Source organism: Pezoporus flaviventris, unplaced genomic scaffold, assembly GCF_033815535.1.
Source record: "Pezoporus flaviventris isolate CSIRO_AGI_PZ_B2104156 unplaced genomic scaffold, CSIRO_AGI_Pfla_v1 ptg000100l, whole genome shotgun sequence".
NCBI classification, from domain to species: Eukaryota; Metazoa; Chordata; class Aves; order Psittaciformes; family Psittacidae; genus Pezoporus; species Pezoporus flaviventris.
The window spans coordinates 1,430,886-1,453,735 of NW_026892648.1; the positions used below are offsets into that span (position 1 = coordinate 1,430,886).

At 40.5% G+C, this 22,850-nt stretch overlaps 1 protein-coding gene across 22 annotated transcripts in view; it reads left to right on the forward strand.

Annotated features, from left to right (window-relative positions):
* Nucleotides 1–22,850, forward strand: part of CELF4 (CUGBP Elav-like family member 4) — a 747,879-nt gene that overhangs the window by 403,187 nt on the left and 321,842 nt on the right. For all 22 annotated transcript variants that reach the window (XR_009747539.1, XM_061477218.1, XM_061477215.1 and 19 more), the window contains exon 3: nucleotides 440–488. Coding sequence is in view for 21 of the 22 variants with exons in the window: in XM_061477218.1 (XP_061333202.1) it covers nucleotides 440–488 (49 nt within the window). In the remaining variant the exon portion in view is untranslated. The remainder of the gene's footprint in view (nucleotides 1–439; nucleotides 489–22,850) is intronic.

Sequence of the window (22,850 nt, forward strand, 5' to 3'; positions counted from 1 at the left end):
GGAGGTGGAATTCACTTTTCCATTTTCTTTTCATCATGCCAATCTCAAGAAATATTTGCAATTAACGTTTCACTGGTTCCAACGCCTGGACAAAGCATTTCTGTTCTGATACAGAAATATTTCCAGAGGAAACTATTAGAAATTTAAAAATTTATGTTTAAAATTTCATGACCTGTGTGAAATGACTCAGATCTCTCTCCCAGCATGATTCAACAGAGCCCCTGTCATGTAAATGGGGTGACACTGATTTACTTCAGACCAAGAAGCAGCCTGAACTCTGTGGTTACTCCCTTGCTTACTGTTTTTTTTTCCCCGTCATGGTGCAAATTCTGTTACTAAGTATGACGCATGGTTGAAAAATACAAAACAAAGCAACTCTCAGTATATGAATGCTTGATTCCACCATTAATTATGTGTCTCTCTTTGCTTTTTCTTACAGATGAACAGACCGATCCAGGTGAAACCAGCAGACAGCGAAAGCCGAGGAGGTAGTTGACTGCATTGCTTTCAGCCGTTGTGCTAAGTATAATTGTTGTCTCTGGCTTCTCTCAGGCAATGTGCTGATCAATTAGTAACGTAATCACTGCCAAAGAAATTCCCTTTGCAGCTAAGATTCTCTTTATTAAATCTCCTTTACTTCGTCTCACTTTCCTCATATTCAATTATTATTTGATTTTAAAAGGCAGGCAGGTGCCAGCAATTGCCTGGGAAACAAATATCTGCCTAGTTAAGAAGTGAAGCATCAGGCCCTGATTTAACAAAGTTTAACAGCGGTACGGCAATGTGGGTTTTTCTGACCCATGTTGGACTGAGCTGCAGAAGTGTTTAATTTTGTTAGGATGAAGGAGATATGTTTTCTCTGATCATGTTGTTTCTGCTTGGGGTGAAGCATCTCTGCTTTTGGAAAAAGCAAATTCTGAGGTAACAGTTTTCTGCACCTGTATCAGCTTATCTGGATAAACCTGTTGTGGAAACTGAAGACTTCTCTCATTCCCAGGGAGTTATTCAGGATTTGCACAGGTGTAGCTGAAATCAGGAGCTGGTCTTTTGCTTTTCCATCCTGCACAGTGGATTTGGAAGGCTTTGCTAAGTGACTGTTCAATAGATCACCAGAGATAAGGTGTTTCCTGTAAAAGGTTTTCTACCAGAACTGATGTAGTGATACTTCACCGCACTCTTCTAACAGAGGCCTGTTTGTCAGATCAAAAACAGAGCTCACTGAAAAAGTGTGAGATGGCCTGTTATTCTGGATAAATTACTATTCTTGTCTTTTTTTCTTGTATCTGCACATTTATATATGCTTGTATATATATATACATATACACGCACATATATAATGGTGCGGTGTTTCCTTCCTCTCTATCCCTATCTTTTTGGGAAAAAATAGAGAGACTTTTGCCCATATATGCAGTAAAAACATGAGTGTTTATGTATCTTGTAAACGTGGGAGTAGATTTTGTCATCTAGTAATGAGGTGGCTCTTAGATGTGTGAAAACTCTTTAATTTCCACCACAGACGTAAACTCTCCCTCATTTATAGGACAACTGTCTTCATGCTGGCATTAGTGGAAATCTCCAGCAACAGCTACTTAAAAGGAGTAAAATGCCTCACACACAAAAGGCACTGAAATTATGTTCTTTTTTCAGTTGAAGGCTTTGGATTCCAGAGGCTCTGACTGCGTCAATGTGAGGCTGAAACTCTCCAGTGACTCAAGTCATTGGAAGACTTTGTACGTTAGATTGTAGTTAAAGGGCTGATGTTATGGAGTGGTGAAACCAGCAGGATGACACAGACTCTGTGAGGAAGGGCTGTGGTGCTGTGCAATTGCAGAGCAGGAGAAGAGCTGAGTGCTGGAGAATAGCCAGAAAGCTCAAGGATAAATATTGCACTTTTAGTGTTTCCGTAAAGTAAATTCAAGGGAATTTGGCCAGCAGTGGGCAGAAAGTATTTGATGGGCTCTGCAATGTCAAGTTCTGCTATCAAGGGCCGTGGCGCATGTCTAAGTTGCAGCAAACGCATCTCACATCGTGCAGCATCGTTGGTGGTTTTTAACAGAAGCAGGTCAATTTACCCCCTTTCTCTTCCTGTCTGACGGTCTGGCTCCGTGTCTGAGTAGGAGTGGGTAAGCCATGAGGAGTTGTCAATGCCAGTCTCCTAGGGGAAAAGGGAAAGGCTCAGCTGCCTGGGTAAATGAGGGGACATTATGCACATTCCAGTGAAGCTCGTGCCGACAGGGAGAGTGAAGGGAGGGCCTTTTGTCTATTTAATTAGACATACCAAAAAATAATAATTAGGCTGGCCAATTTACTCAGTGCGCCTACAGGGTATATAGCTCCCAATCGCTCTTTTTGAAAAAAAAAATGCAAATCACTAATAGAGAACACATGCCTGGCTTTCTGGAAAGGGTTTTCAACCTCTTTTGCTAAGACCAGCTGCTTTCAGGAGGGGTGGTTTGAACTGCAAAGGGCTCCGGTGGTGGTTTGATTCCACAGTATCCATCACACCAGCAGTCCCTTTGCCATTGTGTTTTAGTTAATTATCTCCACAACACAAAGAACAGTCATCTTTCCTCATCCCATATTGCACCTACCGGTGGTGATCACAATGCAGCAGTCAAGCAGGTGCACTCATCATTGACGTGAAAGGCACGTTGTCCTAATTCCCCAATGACTAGATCCTTCTGGGCTGGGGATGTTTTGGGATGGCATGACTCAAGGGCAACTGTGGGAGAAAAGAACAATTGGCACCCAAGGGAGGCATTGTATGAAAACTTACGTTCTTCGTGAGCCCACTGGTAAAAGCAGGCACGGCAAACAGAATGCTAAAAAGGAGGCTGTGTATCTTAGGAACACATCAAAAGACTTCATTAGGGCTGCAAGATAAAGGTCAGCTTCAGCAACAAAGAAACTTAAGTTGTAGCTTATTATACCCCATCCGTATATTAGGATGGGATGTGAGGGAAGAGTGGGGCTTGGAAAATGAAGCAGTTCTTCCGCACAGCACAAGAATACCTGAATACACCCTGAATACACCCTGAATACACCCAGGATACTATCTTCTGGCTTATGGGTAATTTTGGTGTGAGGTTAAGGTATTAAAGAAAGAATGCAGTGAATGCAGCCTTTTTTCAATCTGTACTTTACAAGGAGGCTTTTACTGGAAATGGTGAGCAATATTCTTGAGGAAGCAAGATTGTGGTTTGTATAGGAGCAAATACCTGCATTTTGCTAAAACACAATTCTTCAAATTTTCCAGCAAGTTCTCCTTTCTTTTTTTTTACTCTCTCCCTCAATAAGATTCCACTCAGCACTTTTTCCTGTTGTTCTGGAGTCTGGATTTTGTTGGTCTTTAACCTTTCATGTGTCTTTATTCTCAGCTGAAGTGAAAATGGGTGTATTAGCATTTAGTGTGTGTGAGCTAGAATTTAGACTATCAGGTTTGGGGAAGAATTCAAAATGTTGCTTGGCACAATCACACTCAACCCAACAAAATGGAAATGCTGAGTGCCCCTTATTAGTTGTGCTGGTTTTATTATTTTGTTTGTTAATCCCCATATTGGACTAAGAACAAGACAAAACATGCAGTCCTTTTCAATAAAAACTGGCATTATTTACATTTGCCTAATCTCACAGGAACTAGAAATGAATGTATCCTCAGTACATTTCTCTAGGGAAACAGTCTAAATTAATGGGAAAATTTTGCATTTTGTGTTCCTGTTTTGCATGTGTGTGTATAGTCAAGCTACAGAATGTTATATAGGGGTATTCCTACTACAAAATGCTTCATGAATCTTCAAATACCCAATCAGAAGGTCAGAGTCCTTTGACATTTTATAGAGACTTTAGCAGTGATGGAATTGATAGAATGTGATAAAAAGGCAGCAAATCTGTATTTTGTTCTGAAAAGCCAGAGTGTAACTCTAGCTCTATTCTATCTTAAAAACTCTCATTGGCCTTTGTTTTGTCCAAATTTTAGCTTGACTATACAGAAGCTACTTTGCTGCAGATTGGGTAGTCCAGTATGGTTTTAGGGTTGTAAGTTATAGCTCCACATTAAATTCTGAACATACTCAATCTCAATTAACCTAAGAACTTTATTATTTGCATTCTGTTTATGATTTTTCTTGGTTCCTGGTCTCATATTCAGCTCTAAAAATAGTCTGAAGATACCAGTGACTTGAAGTTTTGCAAACTTAGGGAGAGATTGCTAGCCTGTTTTGTGGTTTGGGGCAAAGTTTGGAGCCATTTCTTATTTTATCCACAATATCTCCAGCTCTCACTAGACAACTCTCGCTGCAGCTGTCAGGGTTAACCCATGATAAACACAGCCCCGAGGTCCCACTAGGTTGTACAGGGAGAAACATTTTTTAAAAGGAAAGGACTCTCCTGCTGCTCTACTTGCACTCCGTTAGTAATGCTTAGATGCTCCATTGCTCCCACATTCCTCTCAAAGGACAGAACAAGGTCCATAAAGGAAGGCATGCAAAGATGCACAGTGTGCTACCTTGGCCCGGTGTTAATATCTCTACCAAGAAACACTTTGTAGTGGGTTTAGGTCCCTCCTGCATTTTATGGAAGAGATGCAGAATGTCCCTAAACTAAAGAGTATGATAAAACAAAGTCCAAAGTGGTTTAGAGTTGAAAGGGTGCAGAGATGACGTTGAGAGATTTCCAGGAGGGTCTGCAGTTCATCACACTGCAGCTTTTTCTACATGCCAGACTTCACAAATCTACCAATGCTTCTGCCTGTGTTTGTGCTCTCAGGCAAATTTTGTTGTGTATGTCTGGGGGAAGGCATGTGCAGTGTGTCTTTTTTTGTCTGCTGTTTGGAGGGCGTGATAGCAGCAGCTGGAAAGTTTGGACTTCACATTTCAACTGAGTTGCATCGCTTCTCTACCCGTTACTCAATGTGCAGGCTCTGAAATTATCTGCTTGGTTATGGTTTATTCCAGCTTTGGAGTCCAAGCACTTATTTACAGTAAACAGAAAAAAAGTGGTGCCTTGCTCATGCTCTATGATCTTTTGCTTTTTATTCCCTTCCATCAGTTCAGCAATGATGATAGGGCTGGAATGGCCTCTCCTCAATTTCTAAGCCTCATTTTCCTTTGGGACTAAAGTCTTATTTCATCCAGGTAATTTTTAACTTTCACAGCTCTCTGTTACGGCTGGCAGGGTTTACTGTGACAAACACAGCCCATGGCATTTGGCACTTAGCTGCTTTCCATTTAACTGATCAGAACTCTGTGTCTTGTGCAGATGGCCAAAATCTCTCAGGAAGCTTCCTGTCCAGGAACTAACCAGATTCAGGCCTGTTTAGGTGCCACAATTAAACAAGACTAGTTGCCTTCAGCTTAGTTTGGCTTCACACTGGCATAACAATGCCAGATGGAATTATTTCCTTCTTTGGAAATGCCATGCAAAGAGTAGAGTTGCTCAGACCTTCAGACTATGGATGGGTGTGAAGAAGAGAGTAAGGGTATGTAAGGAGATCCTGAACTCAAGAACTCTGGGCAAATGAAGCTCTAGCCCATGCTCCAGGCGTCATATTCTTCTTTCTTTTCCTTTGTGACCACATCTCTCTCCCCCTTCATCTTCCCTTGTTGTTTGAAAGGAGATTTCCAGCTCCACGCCAGATCCTCCTCCTAAGTCTCATATATCTCCTCATCCTGATATTTGCCCCAAACATAATTAATCCACTGTTTTTTTTACAATTCTTGCAGGAAGAATGAAAAATAAATTAAAAAATTATTTAAAATAACCTAAATATCTTTCCTTTATTAATTACATATCCAATATCAAACAACAGACCGATGTGAGTTGGGTGCTGAGTTGCATCATCTCAGTGTGAGGGTAAAGAGACAGAATGATTGTTTAAAAATAATATCTTTTAATAGTCATGAAAAATGCCAACGAGGAGAGGAGTTCGAGTGAAAGGGAAAAAAAACTAAGATCCAGAACCTAACAAAAAGTTCTTGATAATAAACTGGAAGGCAGCTTTCTTGCCTCAGAGGCTGAGGAAGTGTGAGGAGCAACAAAAGCTTTGTGTTATTGACAGCGTGGGTTCCTGATGAGTGACTGTTGGAATTGCTGTAGTATTGGGAGGGAGAGATGTCAATGCCTCAAAGGGTATTCTCCTCTCTGCCTATCTAGTCATGAGCTGTGCCTATGACCATGAAGGATGTCTTAGATATCCCACAGTCTTGAGCATCATTCTGGCCCTTTCTGGCCTATATGTTCTGCTTTTCTTCCCATGTAAACAGGGACATATCAAATCCAGGGCAGAATCAAGAAACTCAGCCAGATTTGGACACTCTTCCTTTCTCTCAGTTCAGATCAGATCTTTGAAAAGAAGGGATGAGTTTTAGACCCCATTGTGTGTGATAGACCCTTCTACAGCAATGCCCAAACCCACTGGGTCCAAAGGGAATCAGTCCATTGGATGTTATTCCAGGTCTGAAAATCTGTTAAAATCAATAGTGTTTTTATTTCAGCTCTAAGACAAACCTGATATAGAAAGAGAATTTAGTACTCACAGAAATCTCCTTCTAGCTCTGTCTTCTTGTGGTCCTTATTACAGACATTAAGAAATTAAAATCTCCTGGTTTATTGTGGAAATTCAGGATTGCATACCCCTACTGACAGCTGACATCCTGTTGTCCTCACAAAGCTGTATATTCAAGCAGACAGAATGTACCAGCACGAAAATGAATCGGATAATTCAAAGTGGCCTTGGATGACTCCATTTGTGCTCTCCACTGTCTGGTAAAACTTAATTCCGGGGGAGAAAAAAGTCTCCAACAGATCCTTATGTGTAGTGTTTTATATTGGATTACTCTGTTGAAGGCTGATGTTCTCCATTCCTCCCCTGCTGAAAGAATGTAAGTGACATCAAACTTTTATTCACATCTGCCCTTTCTATTGTGGTTGAAATTGATGGAAGTGTGCCTATCAATAGGAACTGGAAAAGATCCACAGGACGTTGCGTTCTAGCATATGTCCTAAGGACAACCTTTTGAAATCAAGTAGTAAAGGGGAAAAAAAACAAACAAACCACAGACATTTTTCATAAAGCATCTGTAACCTAATAGTTTACTGACAAGAAGGAGGAAAGTATAGAGCAAAGCCTGGGGAGAGGTTGGGGAGCTCATCGCCTTGAGGTTTCAGTATCAGTTCTGTTCTCTGCTACCATGTGATGTTTGATCAGCTACGTAACTTCACTCCCTTTCTGCTTCTCACCCTTCCTGTCTTGCTTACCTGTGTTGTGATACGCTTTTATATGCTTATTTCTTGCAGCTACTGCCTTTGGCATTCATGCATGTCAGGCTGCCAGTGTCATGGGGCTAAGGTTGTCAGTGTCATGGGGTTAAGACATTAGTAAAAGCCTGTAACTGTGCCCAAAATGATGTATACAGGATCAAAAATCAAGTAAGGTGGATGATCGAGGGTTGTCACAGTGCAGAGTGATATTTGGAGGTTTTTCAATAACAGGGCAAAAATGGGAAAAGTAAGGGTGGGAAGGAGAGCAGAGGAAACAAAAAATGCAATCCTATAAAAAAATTCTGTCTTTGTAAATACAGCTCAACCTCCTAGGTGAACTCAGGGACACATTACATTCCTAGTATTATTTTTAATGTAAAGGTTGCTTGTCAATGGGTTTTTATACAGCATTAATAATACATTTATAGATACTCTCCACAATTAATTGCAAAGCATTTATGGTACTGAACAGTTAGAATGCATTATGATAATCACTCCTCGTGCATTGACTTTATTGTAAAGGTTTTGCTGATCATTATAATTGGCTTGTTATTACACTGGGATATAATAACACCTCTCTGTATAGTAGTTTATAGCACATCAATAGCAAATGCATTCCCTTTATTGGAAGCGATGTGCATTTTATTAGAATATAGCTGAATAAGTGCAATCCATGTAGACAAATGAAGTTTCTAATGAACTGTCTCACAAAAGAGTAGAAATAGCAAGCCATTTATTATGTATTTTTCTATTGACGAACTTGTAGTTATGGTTACATGGGCATTTCTTTTAAAAATGGAAGGCGTGTTTTGCTGTTCTTTCAGAGAAACATTTGGGGGAAAGGGAACATATAGGACATTTTTCTGCCTGATGAATAAATGATAACTGAGGCACATGCCTTACGGATTTCATTTGCTTGTTAAGGTTTTCCAAGATTCTTCCTTGTGTTTGGTCTGACATTAAAAAGGCTCAAAATGTTCTCACACTGAGTCCAAGCCCAGCTCTTGGAGTGGTGATTCAGCAGCACCCCCTATGCAGTCAGCAATGAGTTAGGTATGAGAAGTTTAGTGTTGTTCTTACTCCTGTGTAGATTCTTTTTCTGTATTTTACCAAGTGATAAGCACACAAGCTTGAACACACACTTGAAGTCCACAAGCAACCCCCGGGCAGGACCTGTAATGCATAATGTCCCGTCTCTCTCCTCATGTCAGAATTGTTGCTTATTGCTGTGCCAAGAAGGCAGAGGTATTAGGAGAGGCCTGGTGCAAAATGAGATGTAAGGAGGAACGACAAAGAGAAGAATTAGTACATATACAAGTCTATGGCAACAGCTCTGGTACAGAGCCTACAGCAAAGTGTGGTGAGGAACAGCTGAGTGACCTGGGGGGGTTTAGTCCAGAGAAGAGAAGGCTCAGGAGGGACCTTATTACTCTCTACAACTACCTGAAATGAGATGGTAGTGAGGTGGGGGTCAGCCTCTTCTGCCAAGTAACAAGTGATAGGACAGCTTCAAGCTGCACCAGGGGAGGTTTAGACTGGATATTAGGAGCATTTTCTTCACCAGAATGGTGCTCAGGCATTGGAACAGGCTTCCCAGGGCAGTGGTGGAGTCACCGTCCCTGAAAGTGTTCAAAAACTATGTAAATGAGGACCTTAGTGACTTGGTTTAGTGGTGGACTTGGCAGTCCTTGGGGAACTGTTGGACTTGACAATCTTAAATATTCTTTTCCAACCTGGCTGATTCTATGATTCTGAAAGAAAACTGAGGCATCTGGCAGAAAACTCACTGGTTACAGACCACTTAAAATTGGGATAGAAAGAAGCCTGTTTCATAGTTAACAACAAAAAATGCTAGAAGGTATCTAAAGTTATGCCCCTGCCTCCAATCATTTCTCTAGGTCTTAATTTCAGTCCTTTCAGGCAACTTACAGTTGCATGCATCTGACATCCGCATGTAATCAATGTGTATATTTTTACTCATCTAAGTCCAACTGTAATCAGTGTCATTTATGTACCTAAACACTTTTATACCCTGGGTCCAGATAAATAAGTGCTGTTTCCAGATCTGGTACTGTTCATACAATTATACTGTTGCCTGAAGTATTGCCAGGGTGTAAAGTGAGTCCAGCATTTAGCAGCCTGTTTCTTCATGACTGCTGCTTGTTTATTGCATGTTTGTAAAGACCTTTGGCTCTGGAGTAATCCAGGGTCTTTCTGGAAGCTGAGTTTTAGTGTGACATAGGAGCTAAGAAATGTCTGGACTGTAGTCAGTAACCTCAGCAGTTGGGATACAGAGGTTATAACTGAGCAATTTAAAATAAAACTGGCTCAACCTTGCAGTTTAGATGTGGACTGAACTCTCTCTTCTCTGAGTGAGAATTTCAGCAAGAAGGGTTTTGCCCCTTGCCTGCTGACATCTCAGATTATAGTATCACACTTGCAAGAAGTTTCAAGACTCAGGAGATACTAGAGGTCAAGAAAACTTTTCTCCATGGCATACACAGCATTTTCCAATTTCTGTATAGCGTTTGCAGCATGTATGTGAAATCACTTCGGGAGGCAGAAAATCCCCATGTAAATAATTAAGCTCTCTCAGTATGCTGTATCAAGGGGGCCTTTTAAGAGCGGTGGATTTAGGGATAGAAGAATTTTTAGACAAGGCTTCTATGCCACTGTCCTTAAAATATTATTTTAAGAAGAATTCACTTTAATGCCCTTAATTATTAAGCATGTAGTCTAAGTCAGTCACCTAGGCTTTTCCTATGGACAATGGAGGGAGATAGATGATTCAAACTTGTGATTAATCCCATCCTAAAACAGGTGGGATAGATGGTGGTTGAAAGTTTCACTTCTCTCTCTCCACTGAATCTGGAATGAATCTATGGCAATTAAGTCAGATTTAGATATCTCACTTTAATACACCTGAAGAGAGGTAAGATGAATCGCAATGTTCACCTTTTCATGCCACATTTTTCCATCTGTATCATATGAATGATGGTACTTGACTTTTCTGAAACCCTAGTTAAGATCTATGAATAAAAATTGCTATATAAAAACTATGGATTATAGGAGACGCTGGGGTTTTGTCCTAAAAACAGAAGGTATTTTTCTCCATTAATGTGTTTGTTTCATAATGTCAGAGGAAGAATAGGAGGGGTTGCATCCCAATCAGCCTAAGCAATACAGATAATCTGATCAATTTTAATTCCTCTTTAAAGTCAAATTCCATTTTTATTTTTGTATTTTCGGCTTGCTACCACTCCCATTCTCAGGTCAGAAAGTGAACTGAAAAAAAAAGAAAAGGCAAGCAAGCAAAAAAAAAAAGGCTTCAAATTAAAAGCAGTGTGTGACATCAGTATTTTTAAAATGTGTTTTCATAATTAAGGAATATATGTTTATCTTTAAAACCTGCTTGCTTTGGAATCTGTGATGGAAAATTGATGTGGCCCTTGTAAGATCATTTGTAGAGAGGTAATTTTCAAGGCAACACTGCACTGAAACATTTTTCCCCAGGGAAGATAAACAGTTAAGTTCAATTAGTGAGGGACTGGTTCCTTTCTTTTCAATTTTAAGGACAGTCTTGCAGTCTGATCCTGAACAGAGTAAGAGAAAGCTCTACATAGGGCAATAGGGTGCAACTCAGAAGACTGAAGTTTAATTTCTTGACTTCCTACAGATATTCTTCTTGACCTTGAAAAGGTTATTTAGGGTCAAGTTATTATTCTCATCCCTTTTCCATCTGGAGACTAATAACTATCTTTCACTGTCTGAATATAGACATAAAATTGGCCAAACATCATGTCCCAGTTTCCTTCTGTAAAATAACATTGGTGTTTCAAGAATACATGCATTAAAGATTATTAAGTGCTCAGGTCCTCTAATTTGTTCCAAGGAAGTAGCTTGGTTAGATAAATAGAGATGTTAGAAAGTGTTAAATGTGTTTCACTGCTCACATCTCACATAAAGTCTAAATTTTCCCTTTGAAAATCTCCCCATATAATGGTGTTCTTCCAAATACTTGGAGACACCTCTGTGGGGCCAATTCCTTGCACTTTTACAGAGGAGTCAAATCAGACTCATTCCTCTAGGAGATGCTGCCTGCTCACGCTTGTGCGAATTGCAGCGTGACATGTCCCATGTCAGGACAGGTTTGTTTCATAACACAAGTCAAGATTGCCCAATGACCAGGACTAGAAGTGTGTTATAAATAAGGCATAAATAACTCACATATATTAAGACCAACTTTAGAGGAAGGATGTTTTCTTGTAGCATCAAACCTAGCATGCAGGAATTCATAGTTAGCAAAATACTTCCTGCCCATGAACTGCCATAGGAATGGTAATTAATTCCCCCAAATCTTTATCTTATCCATGTCTTGAGTCATTGATGAATGACTAGATTCATTGATTGTAAACCACAAAATACCAACACTTCCAAGCAGCCATCCAATTAACATGAAATTATGTTGCCACAATGTAAAGCACATTGGATGACTTGCTTTCTTGGATTTTTTTTTTCCAAAATGACTATGACTAATATTATTTTGAACAGCTAATGAAAAAGAGATGTGGGAGAACTGGCCAAAACCTCAGGCAAGGAGGAATGAAGATAGTGCAAATTTAATGACTTCAGAGATTGGACTAAACCAAAGCAGTCTCCCCAGTCCCTAGATCAGAAATCTGTTTACTATCTATCTTGCGGCAGTGCTTGGAAGACCAGTTATGAATCATCACACCAGGTTCATTGTACAATACAGAACAGACAGAGGCCCTTTTTTTCTCAAGAGCTTACTCTCCAAAGACCAGATACAGTGTCTGGATGCAGACCTGTCATATAGTGTCTTCCCAGATTCTGGTTTGCACAATCGGGAGTGAAACTAATACATCAGGCCGGGGGCTGTGGTGTTACAGGCTACCTGGGGTAAGAAAACATTAAGAATGGCTTACAAGTAAAGCTCCTTTTTGGGGCACATTCTCTAAACAAAGCAAATGGCATCCTGAATAACACATGCCAGACCTTAAGCTAACAGCATGGCCTCCTCCTTGACAAGGACCCTCCGTTTCTGCACACACTCACACCACATGGTCCTGGTTGGAGAATTTGGTCACAGCTAAGACCAAGCAGCTGTCTTTGATGTACAAGGTTGGTAGTGGAAAGGAAACTGAAGTTCAGCTGATATCTGAGAGACACACTGCACTGATGGAGCCTGTTGTGGCAGGTCAGTGGATACTGTGGGAGAAACAGGGGTGCTGGAGGAAACTGGGATGTAACGGACCATGAATACCAACTATGTCTTTACAGGGAACTCTTCAAAGGGACCAGAGCCACCTAGAGAAAAACAGGGGTCAAAAATCATGTCGCCCAACAGAAATTCAAAACCTGATGCAAGTGTATTATCTAGTGTTTGCAATAAACTGCATTTATTCCTGCCTCTCCTTGATCTCAATGTGTGATCCGGCACTCTTCCGTGGTATTACAGGGAATGTGGTTTTTATTAGAACCTGTAATGTTCCCTTATTGAAGTCTGGACTTTGAGAGGAAAGTCCAAAACACTGGAGCACTGGCCATTCTCCTGGTGTTTCTGGCTAGATTAAAGGGAAATGAATAGGTTTTAGATCTAGAATGAATCATTAGATCTCATTTAACCTCTGCATAAACTGACTGAAAAATTTCACCCAGATGTTCTGTGCTGAGACTTCTGACTTGCATGTGACTGAAGAACAGAGAAATTTAGACAGATAATGGCTCTTTTTGAGGCTTCAGCAAAGCTTTGGTACCAAACAGGTTGGAATTGTGGAGATGAACTTTCTGAAAAGCCTTTAATCATTTTGAAAATCAGTTTAATTAGTAAGGATACATTTTTACAATCAATTATATGTAACAAGTGAAGATAACAGGATGTATTTTCCAATCAAAATAATGTGAGTGGAAACTTGATTTTTGACCTAAATACACAAAAGTCCCCACCTTCTGCACACAAAACCATATTCAATGTTTTCCTGGGGCAAAGTTTTCCAGGTTTTTCTAAAAAGACCGTAGAAAAGGCACAGCAGGGTGATAATCCCAAAGCTGAACAAGTGAAAATCTTCATTGTGTCTATGGACACAATGAAGCTCATTCAGAGCACTGAGAAGGAACCTTAAGGAAAGTGGATAGTCACAGTGAAGAAGAAGCAATTTGCACGGCTCCATCTATATGGTCCCAGATGAGTAACGCTGCTGTTTCCCCCTTACCACATTTCCATACCAACACAGATGTTTCTTCTCCTTGAGTTTCTAGATTTCTAATCTTATCTTTTGCCAAAAAGGTGAGATCTTTCCAGTGCTTTCCTAAAAGTTTTGCTGTCCCCATCTCAAAAGGAATTTCTCACCTGACTTGGCCAGTGCCCACAGAAATGGGTCTTACTGCACATAGGCAGACATTGTAGAGTGACAGAATTTCCATGGGCAAATAATCAGAGGAAAAAAAAAAAAACTTCAATTTTTGCAGACATTAGTAACATGCTGACCTTTAACAACATCGCAAACCTTCACTCTCTCTTTAAAGTATTATATCCGCCCTTAGGGGAAAAGCTTGTAGCTAAGGATTGAAATCAGCAGTGGATCATAATGCTGGCTGTGCTATTCAATTGCCCTGCTGTATTTAGGATCCATTTATTTCTAGCTATTTTTTTTCTGTCTTGAATCTAAAAAAAGAAGTGACCAGGCTGGCAGTGACATGTGATTAATAGATTGCACCTTTAGAAAAGAGTTAGCAGAAGGAGATTAGCATTGCAGCCTATTATTTATTAATTAAATGCAGACACCCTATTTATACCAATGCTGATGACATTAGTTCATGTCCATGGTTTGGGACTGCATTATCTATCCAGTCTCCTAGCACAGTAATTATTGTTATTAAGCTGGTGGATGTTGCTGGGCTCCTTCTGTCACTTGCTTTCGTTTTGAGCAGAAAAGGACAGCCCAGAAGTTAAAGGACCAACCCGAACTTTCTGTTAAAGTGTTTTCTCTGTCTCTGTCAGCCTGTGTCACCTTGGCCATATCTCTTGGCTTCTTTGGAGCAAGGGAGAGCTGTACCTCCCCATGGCTCAGGGTGCAGTGACAATTAAGTGTGCAAGGCAGTATGCTGTGTGAGTCCTTTCCCATTCCTTAGAGCAGAAAGGTTTACACCAGTGAGCATATATATGTACCTGATGCTGCTATTTCAATTAGCAGAATGGGAAAGAACTCTCACAGGCAGTGTCATTTAGCAGTGCCAGGGCAGAATATTCTGCTTGACTCTTGTTTATGTAAGCTGGTGCTCCTGCCTGCAAAGTGTTCAAAGGAAAGTCCTGAAGCCAGTTCCACCCTGAGGTTTTCATTATTCCTCGTAGCTGTCTTTAAGATCCTACCATTAAATGCAGGAAAACCAGCAAATACGTTGCAGGACTGACAGCACCTCACAGTGGCCCAGGGAAACCCATGGGCTACTCTAAAAGATATGAAGCTTGGAACAAGCAGATTGCTATAAGACTGTCCTCTCCTGCAGCCTAGAAAAAGGGAAAGACATGTTGGTACAGGATGTAGTTCTGCAGGTTTTATGTCAGGAGATAGTTCTTTACTGGCTCCAGGCAAATCATAAACAAATACATGGCCCTTGGTTGAACCCACTGCAATCACACGAGACATCAGAACTCATAAACCACACCTATTTTGGTTTTAGAGTAAAGATGGAAAACCAGGGAAATCCTCGTATTCACCAGTTGATGTCCTTGAAAAATTACAGTTTGGGTGTCTACAAGCCAAATGCTCAATTATGGCTGCAGAAGCATGTCATAAATGCTTAGATTTGGTAGCATTTCTTGACAGGGTGCAATGTGCACTGACTTCCATGATTGTGCCTGTCTCTTTTTTCCACTCATTAAAGGACAGGTGAAATGCATGAACTAGTCTCTTATCAGTCCATGTAAGCAACTGCTTTCACTGTCATCAGGGCTTTCTGCAGCCAGGGGAAGCAGTCTGATCTTGAATAGGGGTAAGGTTTTCTCTCTACTCTCTGAAAATTCACAAGTCTTCAGAGATACAAAGACAAGGTCTGAAACCAGAATGTACTTAATGAAACTATTCAGGATTTGATCCAAAGCCTACTCAGACTCCAGAGGCCTTTGGAGGTACAAGTACCTGAGCCTTATATATCCTCCTGCAATCAGTTTGGTGTTGGCTGCTTTGAATTTTCTTCACCTATCACATTCCCTCCCTGAAAGCAGAACGTTGTAACAACAAACAGTTAAAAGCAAATATTGAAGAGTGTTTCAGCATTATCTACACCATGATACATCTGAACACATGCGAAAGACACTCGAAAGATGAATGAAGAGAGTGAATGGGCTGATTTATCCTGCACTGTTTCTCACGGTGTGAAGTCTGCCTTTCACAGCCTGATGAAGTGCAGAGACAGTTAGTGGATTTGCTACCAGGAAGGGCACACATTCGTTTCCCCTCCTGAAAATTTATTTAGAGCTGAGATGTGAGCATAGGAAAAGTTACAGCCAAAAAAGCAACCGCTGAAAATGCAAACTATTGTTTATTTTGGCAAGTTGGTGTTGAAAAGAATAGGTTGAGGGCTGCAGAAACTGGCAAAGAAATTTGCAGAAAGGCTTCTCCCTGTATGCGTGTATGCTTCCAACTGTTTGGGGAATTTTCTTTCTTTTTCTTTTTTCTGTCCTTCATTTCTTGTAGCTTTCCACACTTAGACATTTTTTCCTATGGACATGCCTCAAATTGTAAGCCCATTGCAAACAACTGACCATAGAAAAGAGCAGGATGGAGTGCAAACTGAAGCTGTAGCTCCTTCGTGTCCCTGTTCCTGTAACCAGCAATGTAAAGCTCCTCAGTTTTACCCCAAAAGTGAAGAAGGCAGAAAGATGGCTTTAAAATCGATGCTGCTCTGCTGGGTGATGTAGTTAATACTGAACCCTTCTGCAGCTCCATCAGTGGCTCTCAAAGACACTTTCAGATGAAATCAGCCTCTTTGCTTTACTCAGTTATGGACAAGGAAACTAAGGAACAGTGAGTCATTGTGGTTTGGGAGCAGCACCTCATTACACAGCTTGGAGCAGAAGTCATGTCTTCTAAATCTTATTCTGTACCTTACTTAAATCTAGCTTTCTTTATTCATTTTGTCTTCTTTCCCAATCTCATCTTTGCAAGAGCCTCCTGGCTTTTATAGCTGTTTTAGAAAGTGAATCAGAGGGCATAGGAATATGTCTGCAGAGAGTTTGGAAGGGAGTTCTCTGGGCCCAGCCTGTTATGACTTTAGCACCCATCCATGTTCATCTTCCCTGTGGATGGGGAACATCTTGCTGCTGGCATTGCAGGAAAAGAAGGGAAAGATGGTGCTATTGTACTGGACAGGTTGTAACCCCGTCCCAGATCTCCCTGCATCCTCTGTGCTGCAGGAATGTGTCATCACTAGCCTGTCAGTTATATTATCTCTTGCGTGCAGCCGTTCAAACATGCAGTAAAACACGTGAAAATGTCTGGTCACAAAAGGCTCAGCAACAGCTCTGTCCAAATAAAATCCCCCAGACAAACAGTGGGTTAGGATATTGTCCTTTTAAAGCTCCTTTGAAGGTCTGATCCCCTCCTCCCCCCTTTTTATGTAAATCTGTTCTACCTACACCACCCAAATGCCAGGAAATCTTAGAACAGTAAATACCCCTGCAGCACAAACAAAATTGTGCTTCAGAGAAATTGTTCAGCTTCTCAAAGCAGTGGCCTTGCCCTTTAAAATGAAGGGCATGCTTCTGAAAAGCTCTCCTTCTCTTTCAGACCTTTGCTTTCGGCACACTTGCAGCTGTACCACCTTCACAGTGATGGTATCACAGCTTCTCAAGCTCAGCAAGGACGCTTGGCCCAGGAAGGCATTAAAGTGACATCTTCAAAATCCAGAAGATGCTTTGCCATTGAGTTGTCATTAAAGCAACATCTTAAGAAAGAAATAGGAGGCAATTTGCTCTAACTTATACCATCTATTGGCTGGGACCAATAAAACCCCTGCTCCTTCATTCCAAAGGAAATAAGACTTGTACAATCAAGCTGTTTGTAAGTGTGTGCCTGGGCCCATCTACCAGTCAATCTGTCAAGGCTTCCTCCTTTGAGCTTTGAACCCACTGGATAATTGAACCTAGTGTTGATAGGGTGGAAGAGGTCCCAAAGCTATTGTGTTCCTATAAATTTCATGAAAATAGGCAGCTAGGCAGAGCAGAGAGTTCTCATTAGTGCTTATAAGCCCATCTTTTATTAGACATCAATAAACTCATGGGGGTAGGGGCATTAGAAGAGGGTTTACACATTTGGCTGCCCATAAGCAACTTGTTTCAGTGTATGCACTCTGATACCCTGTCAAGAGGCCTCCTATAGTAACAGCTTCTTGGTTTTAACAGGATGTCAGACAGATTTCCTAGCTCCTTTCTGCTGATTTCAACAGGGCTCTTCACACAGCAGAAAAGTCAAGACTGCTTGTTGCATTTCCCTTCCCTCCCCAGCCAAAACCACCAGGGAAGGTTCCTGTGCATTGTTAAACAACTAGCACAGCTTCAGGGGTGGCTGCTTTTCAGTGAGGAGGTAACAGGAAAAACAACACAGTCTTACGAAATTGTTCTGGTATATCAGCATAAAAAGTACTGTTCAAACATAAACTGGCATCTGTTATTCAATCACATCTTCACATTGTATAGAAGGACTTGAAGATTAAGAAAAGTATATGAACAAATCTTTCTTTCCTTACAGGTCCAGCCTGTATCAGTTCTTCTTCCAAACCCTTTTGCATGGGTAGTGTTGAATTTTGTCTGTTTGTCATGCGGAATAAACAAATCTGAGCTGTTAATCAAAACATCTCTGTTTGTCACAAAGTGAAGGAAAACATATTCTGAAGCAGACCTCCGAAGCCCAAGATATGTGCCAGTACACCTAGCCTCAGGAAAGATGGTGCTTTAGCTTTAGTTCTGAAAACCCCATGCATTCCTGGATGAAAGTCAAATCTCTGGGCATTACCTAAGCATACCTCTGGACACAGATATGCAGATGGAGGTGTTCATAGTATATGGTGCAATCTACTACAGGCAACCTATAGGTGAAACTCTCCAGCAAAGATTTTTGATGTAGAGTTGATATACCTTGGCTACAAAGTGCAAGGAATCAGTGGACTTAGAAACCATAAATATATACATACTATAGAGTTACTTCTCTTTATGAGCATCAGAAAATGCTTCCTCCCCTCATTTCTTTAAATCAAGGGAGTTTTAAGTGCATACATATATTATTTGTTCTATTTGTAGCTTCCTGCATAAAAGTCAGCTTAATTCTTCCTTTCAAAGAAAATCATACTAATTTGGATATGTGGCTTTGCACATAACTAGGTCCTACGTGGGCTGTGTGTGCAAGTGCATTGTTCAGGTCCTATGTCTTTTTAGATTATTTAAAAGTAACAATTTTACAGAAAAATTGTTAGGTTCATTTTAAATTTTCAAAGTGTTTTTCTTTTTAGAATTTATTCTCTTTTTCTTTTTTTTCTGAGAGAAGTAGGAATAACTTATTTTCTTTCTTTCTTACCTTCCTTATTTTCTTTCTTTCTTACCTTCCTTATTTTTCTTTTTTTTTTTCTGTTTTTCTTTTCTTTCCTTTTTTCTCATTCCTTCCTTCCTTCCTTCACTTTCCTTCCGTCCTTCTTTCTTTGCCTGCCTGACTGCCTGCCTGCTTCTCTCAGGTAATATCACTATAATTTCTAGAAGCTATAACAAGCAGGCAAAAGAATAGAACGAGGTTTTCTTCTTTTTAAATGGCAGTGACTAAGCAGTAACTCTACAAAAGTTCTTAAAAGTCAGTTTGATTTACTGTGGGGTACATTAGAGCAGGCATTAGTATATATTATCCTGCCAGAGAAGTTGTTTATATGTATGGAAGACCCACAGGATGAAACTGCAAAAAAAAAAGCTGGTTTCTATCCCTTCTCAATGAATGGAAACAGAAAATGGGAGCAGAGAGGAGACAAAGGAAAAGAAGGGGAGGCAATTGCACCAGGTTTTAAAGAGGGTATTTCTGGTGGCAAGGATTCGATATGGTGCTCTTGCACACCATGGACCACCTTCTTTATAGATGGATGTGTGCAAACTGATGAACCAGACATAAGCAAGCAGCTTGGCAGCAGCAGGTGTTGCCATCAATGCAGTAGCCAATGTTTATTTGCTGAAGGTAAGCCACATTCTGTGGCCACCACTAACACCCATCCTCACAATTAGATTATTCTAATTACCTCTAATTATCTAAATATCTAATAATCTCATATTATTCACTTGAAACATCAAGCTAGGAATTAGGTGAGGAATGCCTGTCTTGAGCATCTCTAGTGCGTCCTGACTGTCTGAAGAAACAAGTCAGGAGGAGGGCAGAGGTTTGTAGAGCTGCTTCTAGCTGCCTAAACCTTATGATTTTCCATTTTAACTTAGCCCCACTGGAGGGAGAATTACCTCAGAGCGATATCCAAACCAAGCAGCACGGGATTACAGCCTTTGCCATTTAGCAGAGCAGCTAACACAAGGGAAAACCACCTTTGCACTCAGCTGATGTTAAAACAGTAATATTACTTGTCTTGTTCTTTGATATGCTGCAAAGACAATGTCCACCAGCTCCTGTGAGACGTTCTATGGTAAAAGAACAGAACTGTAAAGGCACCACAGACCATACAGCAGACAAAATCTCTATGTTGTCCAGTACCTGGCAGAGCTTTCTGAAATAACAGGGCAAAAAATGGCTGGGGGTTTGGGAGAGTTTTGTAGAGATTCTTTCTACTTTCATACAAGTTCCCCTTCCCTGTTCCCAGTCCTACACTGAGCCTTTGAATACACTGATGAGCTAGGAAAACAAGGGCAATGCTCCAGTGACCAGCTTCCTTCAGGCTATGTTTCTTATACCTGTTCTGACAGATCAAGCAAATATTTTTAGTGGGAGTACGTATTTTCCCAAGATTAATTAGCCCTTACAGTAAGTAATTGAGACTGATTTTTACAGGTTAGACATTAAGTCCATGTCGAGAAATACTATTGAGATTGCTTGAACAACTTCCTCAGCCCTGGAAAGCTCTGCAGAAATTGTTCTCTCAGTCAAGTGGTGGAGGTCCTTTCATTAAGGATGAAATTCAGCTAGGACTTGGAAACAACTCTTCCTCTCACTTGCGTTTTGAAGGGCTTGCTCAGACTCACTAGTAAGCTCTGGAATCAGTAAGCACTTTGAATTTGGGATGGACAACATTTCTTGATGTGGATGGCTGATTTATTTATCTTCTGGGGATACAAGCCATGACTTAGATACAGGAATTAGGTACAGGAATTCGTGGCATGAACTATTCTTGTGATCATCTTTACTTTCTTTTCTAATTTTTATGTAAAAAACACAGTTCCTTCCCTCCTTTCCTCAAATTGTCCCATTTCTATAATTCACTAAATAAAAAGATCCCATCCAGGGGCTGAGGATTTTTCCCATTTGACAGAATCAGGCTTCAACATTCAATATTCTTTTAATTTATTCTTCTTTTCCTGAGTTAGGCTGTAAAACAAACCTGGAGATCTCATCTGACACTCAGTACAGTTCATGTTGACACAGTGTGGATATCAGTCAGCTTTGTATCAAACCCCTAAAGTTCTACAGAATGTGTGGGTGCACACGTGTCTGTTGGAGTTGAAGAAATTCTCCTGGGCAATTTTGATGTTGTTATTGATAAACTGCAATAAATTTTTACTACTGAAGTGGAACATTCTCAACTGTAAGAGAAGTTGTTAGTAAAGAGGTTGCTAGGGATTAATGCCTGTGTATGTGTGAGAGTGTGTATCAGAGTGAATAATAACAACCATTTCAGTCAGGTGTTCTTTTCAGTCCTTTTCTTTATGTCATCTGTTCTGTAGGTTTTAATATTTTTTCCCTTCAGGGGATATTTAAGTATGAGGCACTGTTAGCTATAAAGAAGGAAAACAAATGCAAAAACCAATACAACTTGAAAACAGCATTCATTCCCAAAGGGTTGTGGTACTTGGAATTTACCTAGCTTTTCTATGTGTCTTCAATTATACTATTTCATAGAATTTTAACAAGCACATTCACTTCAACAAAACAAAAAAAAAAACAAAATATCTAAGTTGGTCCTCTGATTCAGCTGTTTATAGGAAATATCTTCATTCTTTTCCTGCAAGGAGGAAATAAGGGTCTGAAAGTCACTGAGTCTGGAGGATCTGTATTAACATATTGAATCCTTTCTTTCATTCTCCTCTCTTCTTTTCCCTCCTTCTTTTCCCACACACTCAAGTAATGCAATCCATAAAAAAAAAAAAAAACAAACTACATCTAAAATGTGACTCTGTGTGTGTTTTTTTGAGCCATACTCAGCCCTCAACACAGTTTAATCATGCTGAGGGAACATCATCAGGACGATGTATTTCCCTTTTCTGCAATGTGACTTCCAGATTGATCTCTGTGTTTCAAAAGAAGTTGCATGACAGTTGACTAGGTACAAAACATAACCCACAGGCAAAGTAGAGACTGCTGGAAATATACGATTGCTGGTTAAAGGGTTAACCCATGCTCTTTGGAGCCATCTGGTGAATGCTCCATAAGAGGAACGTTTCAGTTTCGCCTCTTCCCCAAATAAATTTTATTCTTTCAAGTATGGGAGCTCATCAATCTGAGAGAGAGACATTAGTCAATGAAGCAGCTTTCTGAAGGAACCCACATTGTTCAAGTCATTTAAAAATTGGCTGGACAATGAACTGCATGAATATAAAGGATTCATTTCACTCCGTCCAAGGAGAAGAGTGAGCGTGTGGGACAGACGAACTAATAAGTCTTTTCTGTTGATAATTGCTGTAATTCTGAGAAAGAAATTGGGATGAGACCATTGCAGCAGGAGAGCCAGGAGGCCCTTAGACCGGAGGGGTTAACACTTGTCATTCTTCATCATACATTCAGGGTCTCATGACAAAAGGTGTGCACAAGGCACGAACACAGCTTCGATTTCTCCATTGCCACCATATCTTTTTGAATTATTGTGTTAATTAACTTGCCTACTCTGACCCATAGTGAGCTAAATACGTAGTGATTGTCAGCAGAGGAAGAGAAGGGACTTTGTGCCCAGCTTCGGGGGTTTTGCTGTTCTGCAAAAGAGTGGTTTTCAAGGAGGCAGCTTTCTAGTCATCCCCAGGGAAGCAGAGTGTTCACAGTAGGTGGACAAGGGGGTCCTCCCATTCCCCTTGGTTTTCTAGGACTGTTCCTGGGCCTTACTGGGCTTCACTGAAGGCTGGGGAGCTGCAGTCCTGTCTGGAAACTTGTCCCTGCAAACACCTTCACTCTGATTATCCACAGATCCTGTCATCAGCTTCAAACTGATGCCCTATAGGCCTGGGGATTGAGGATTGTTTCTTTGTTTAAAGTAAATCTGATTTCATTAAAATCAGTGCTTTTTATTAAAAGAATATATAGATATATATATATGTGCTATATATCTTTCCCTCCCTCTCTGCTTTTCCACTTAAAAGTTAACCAAACTCAGTCCTGTCCTTAGGAGAGAGA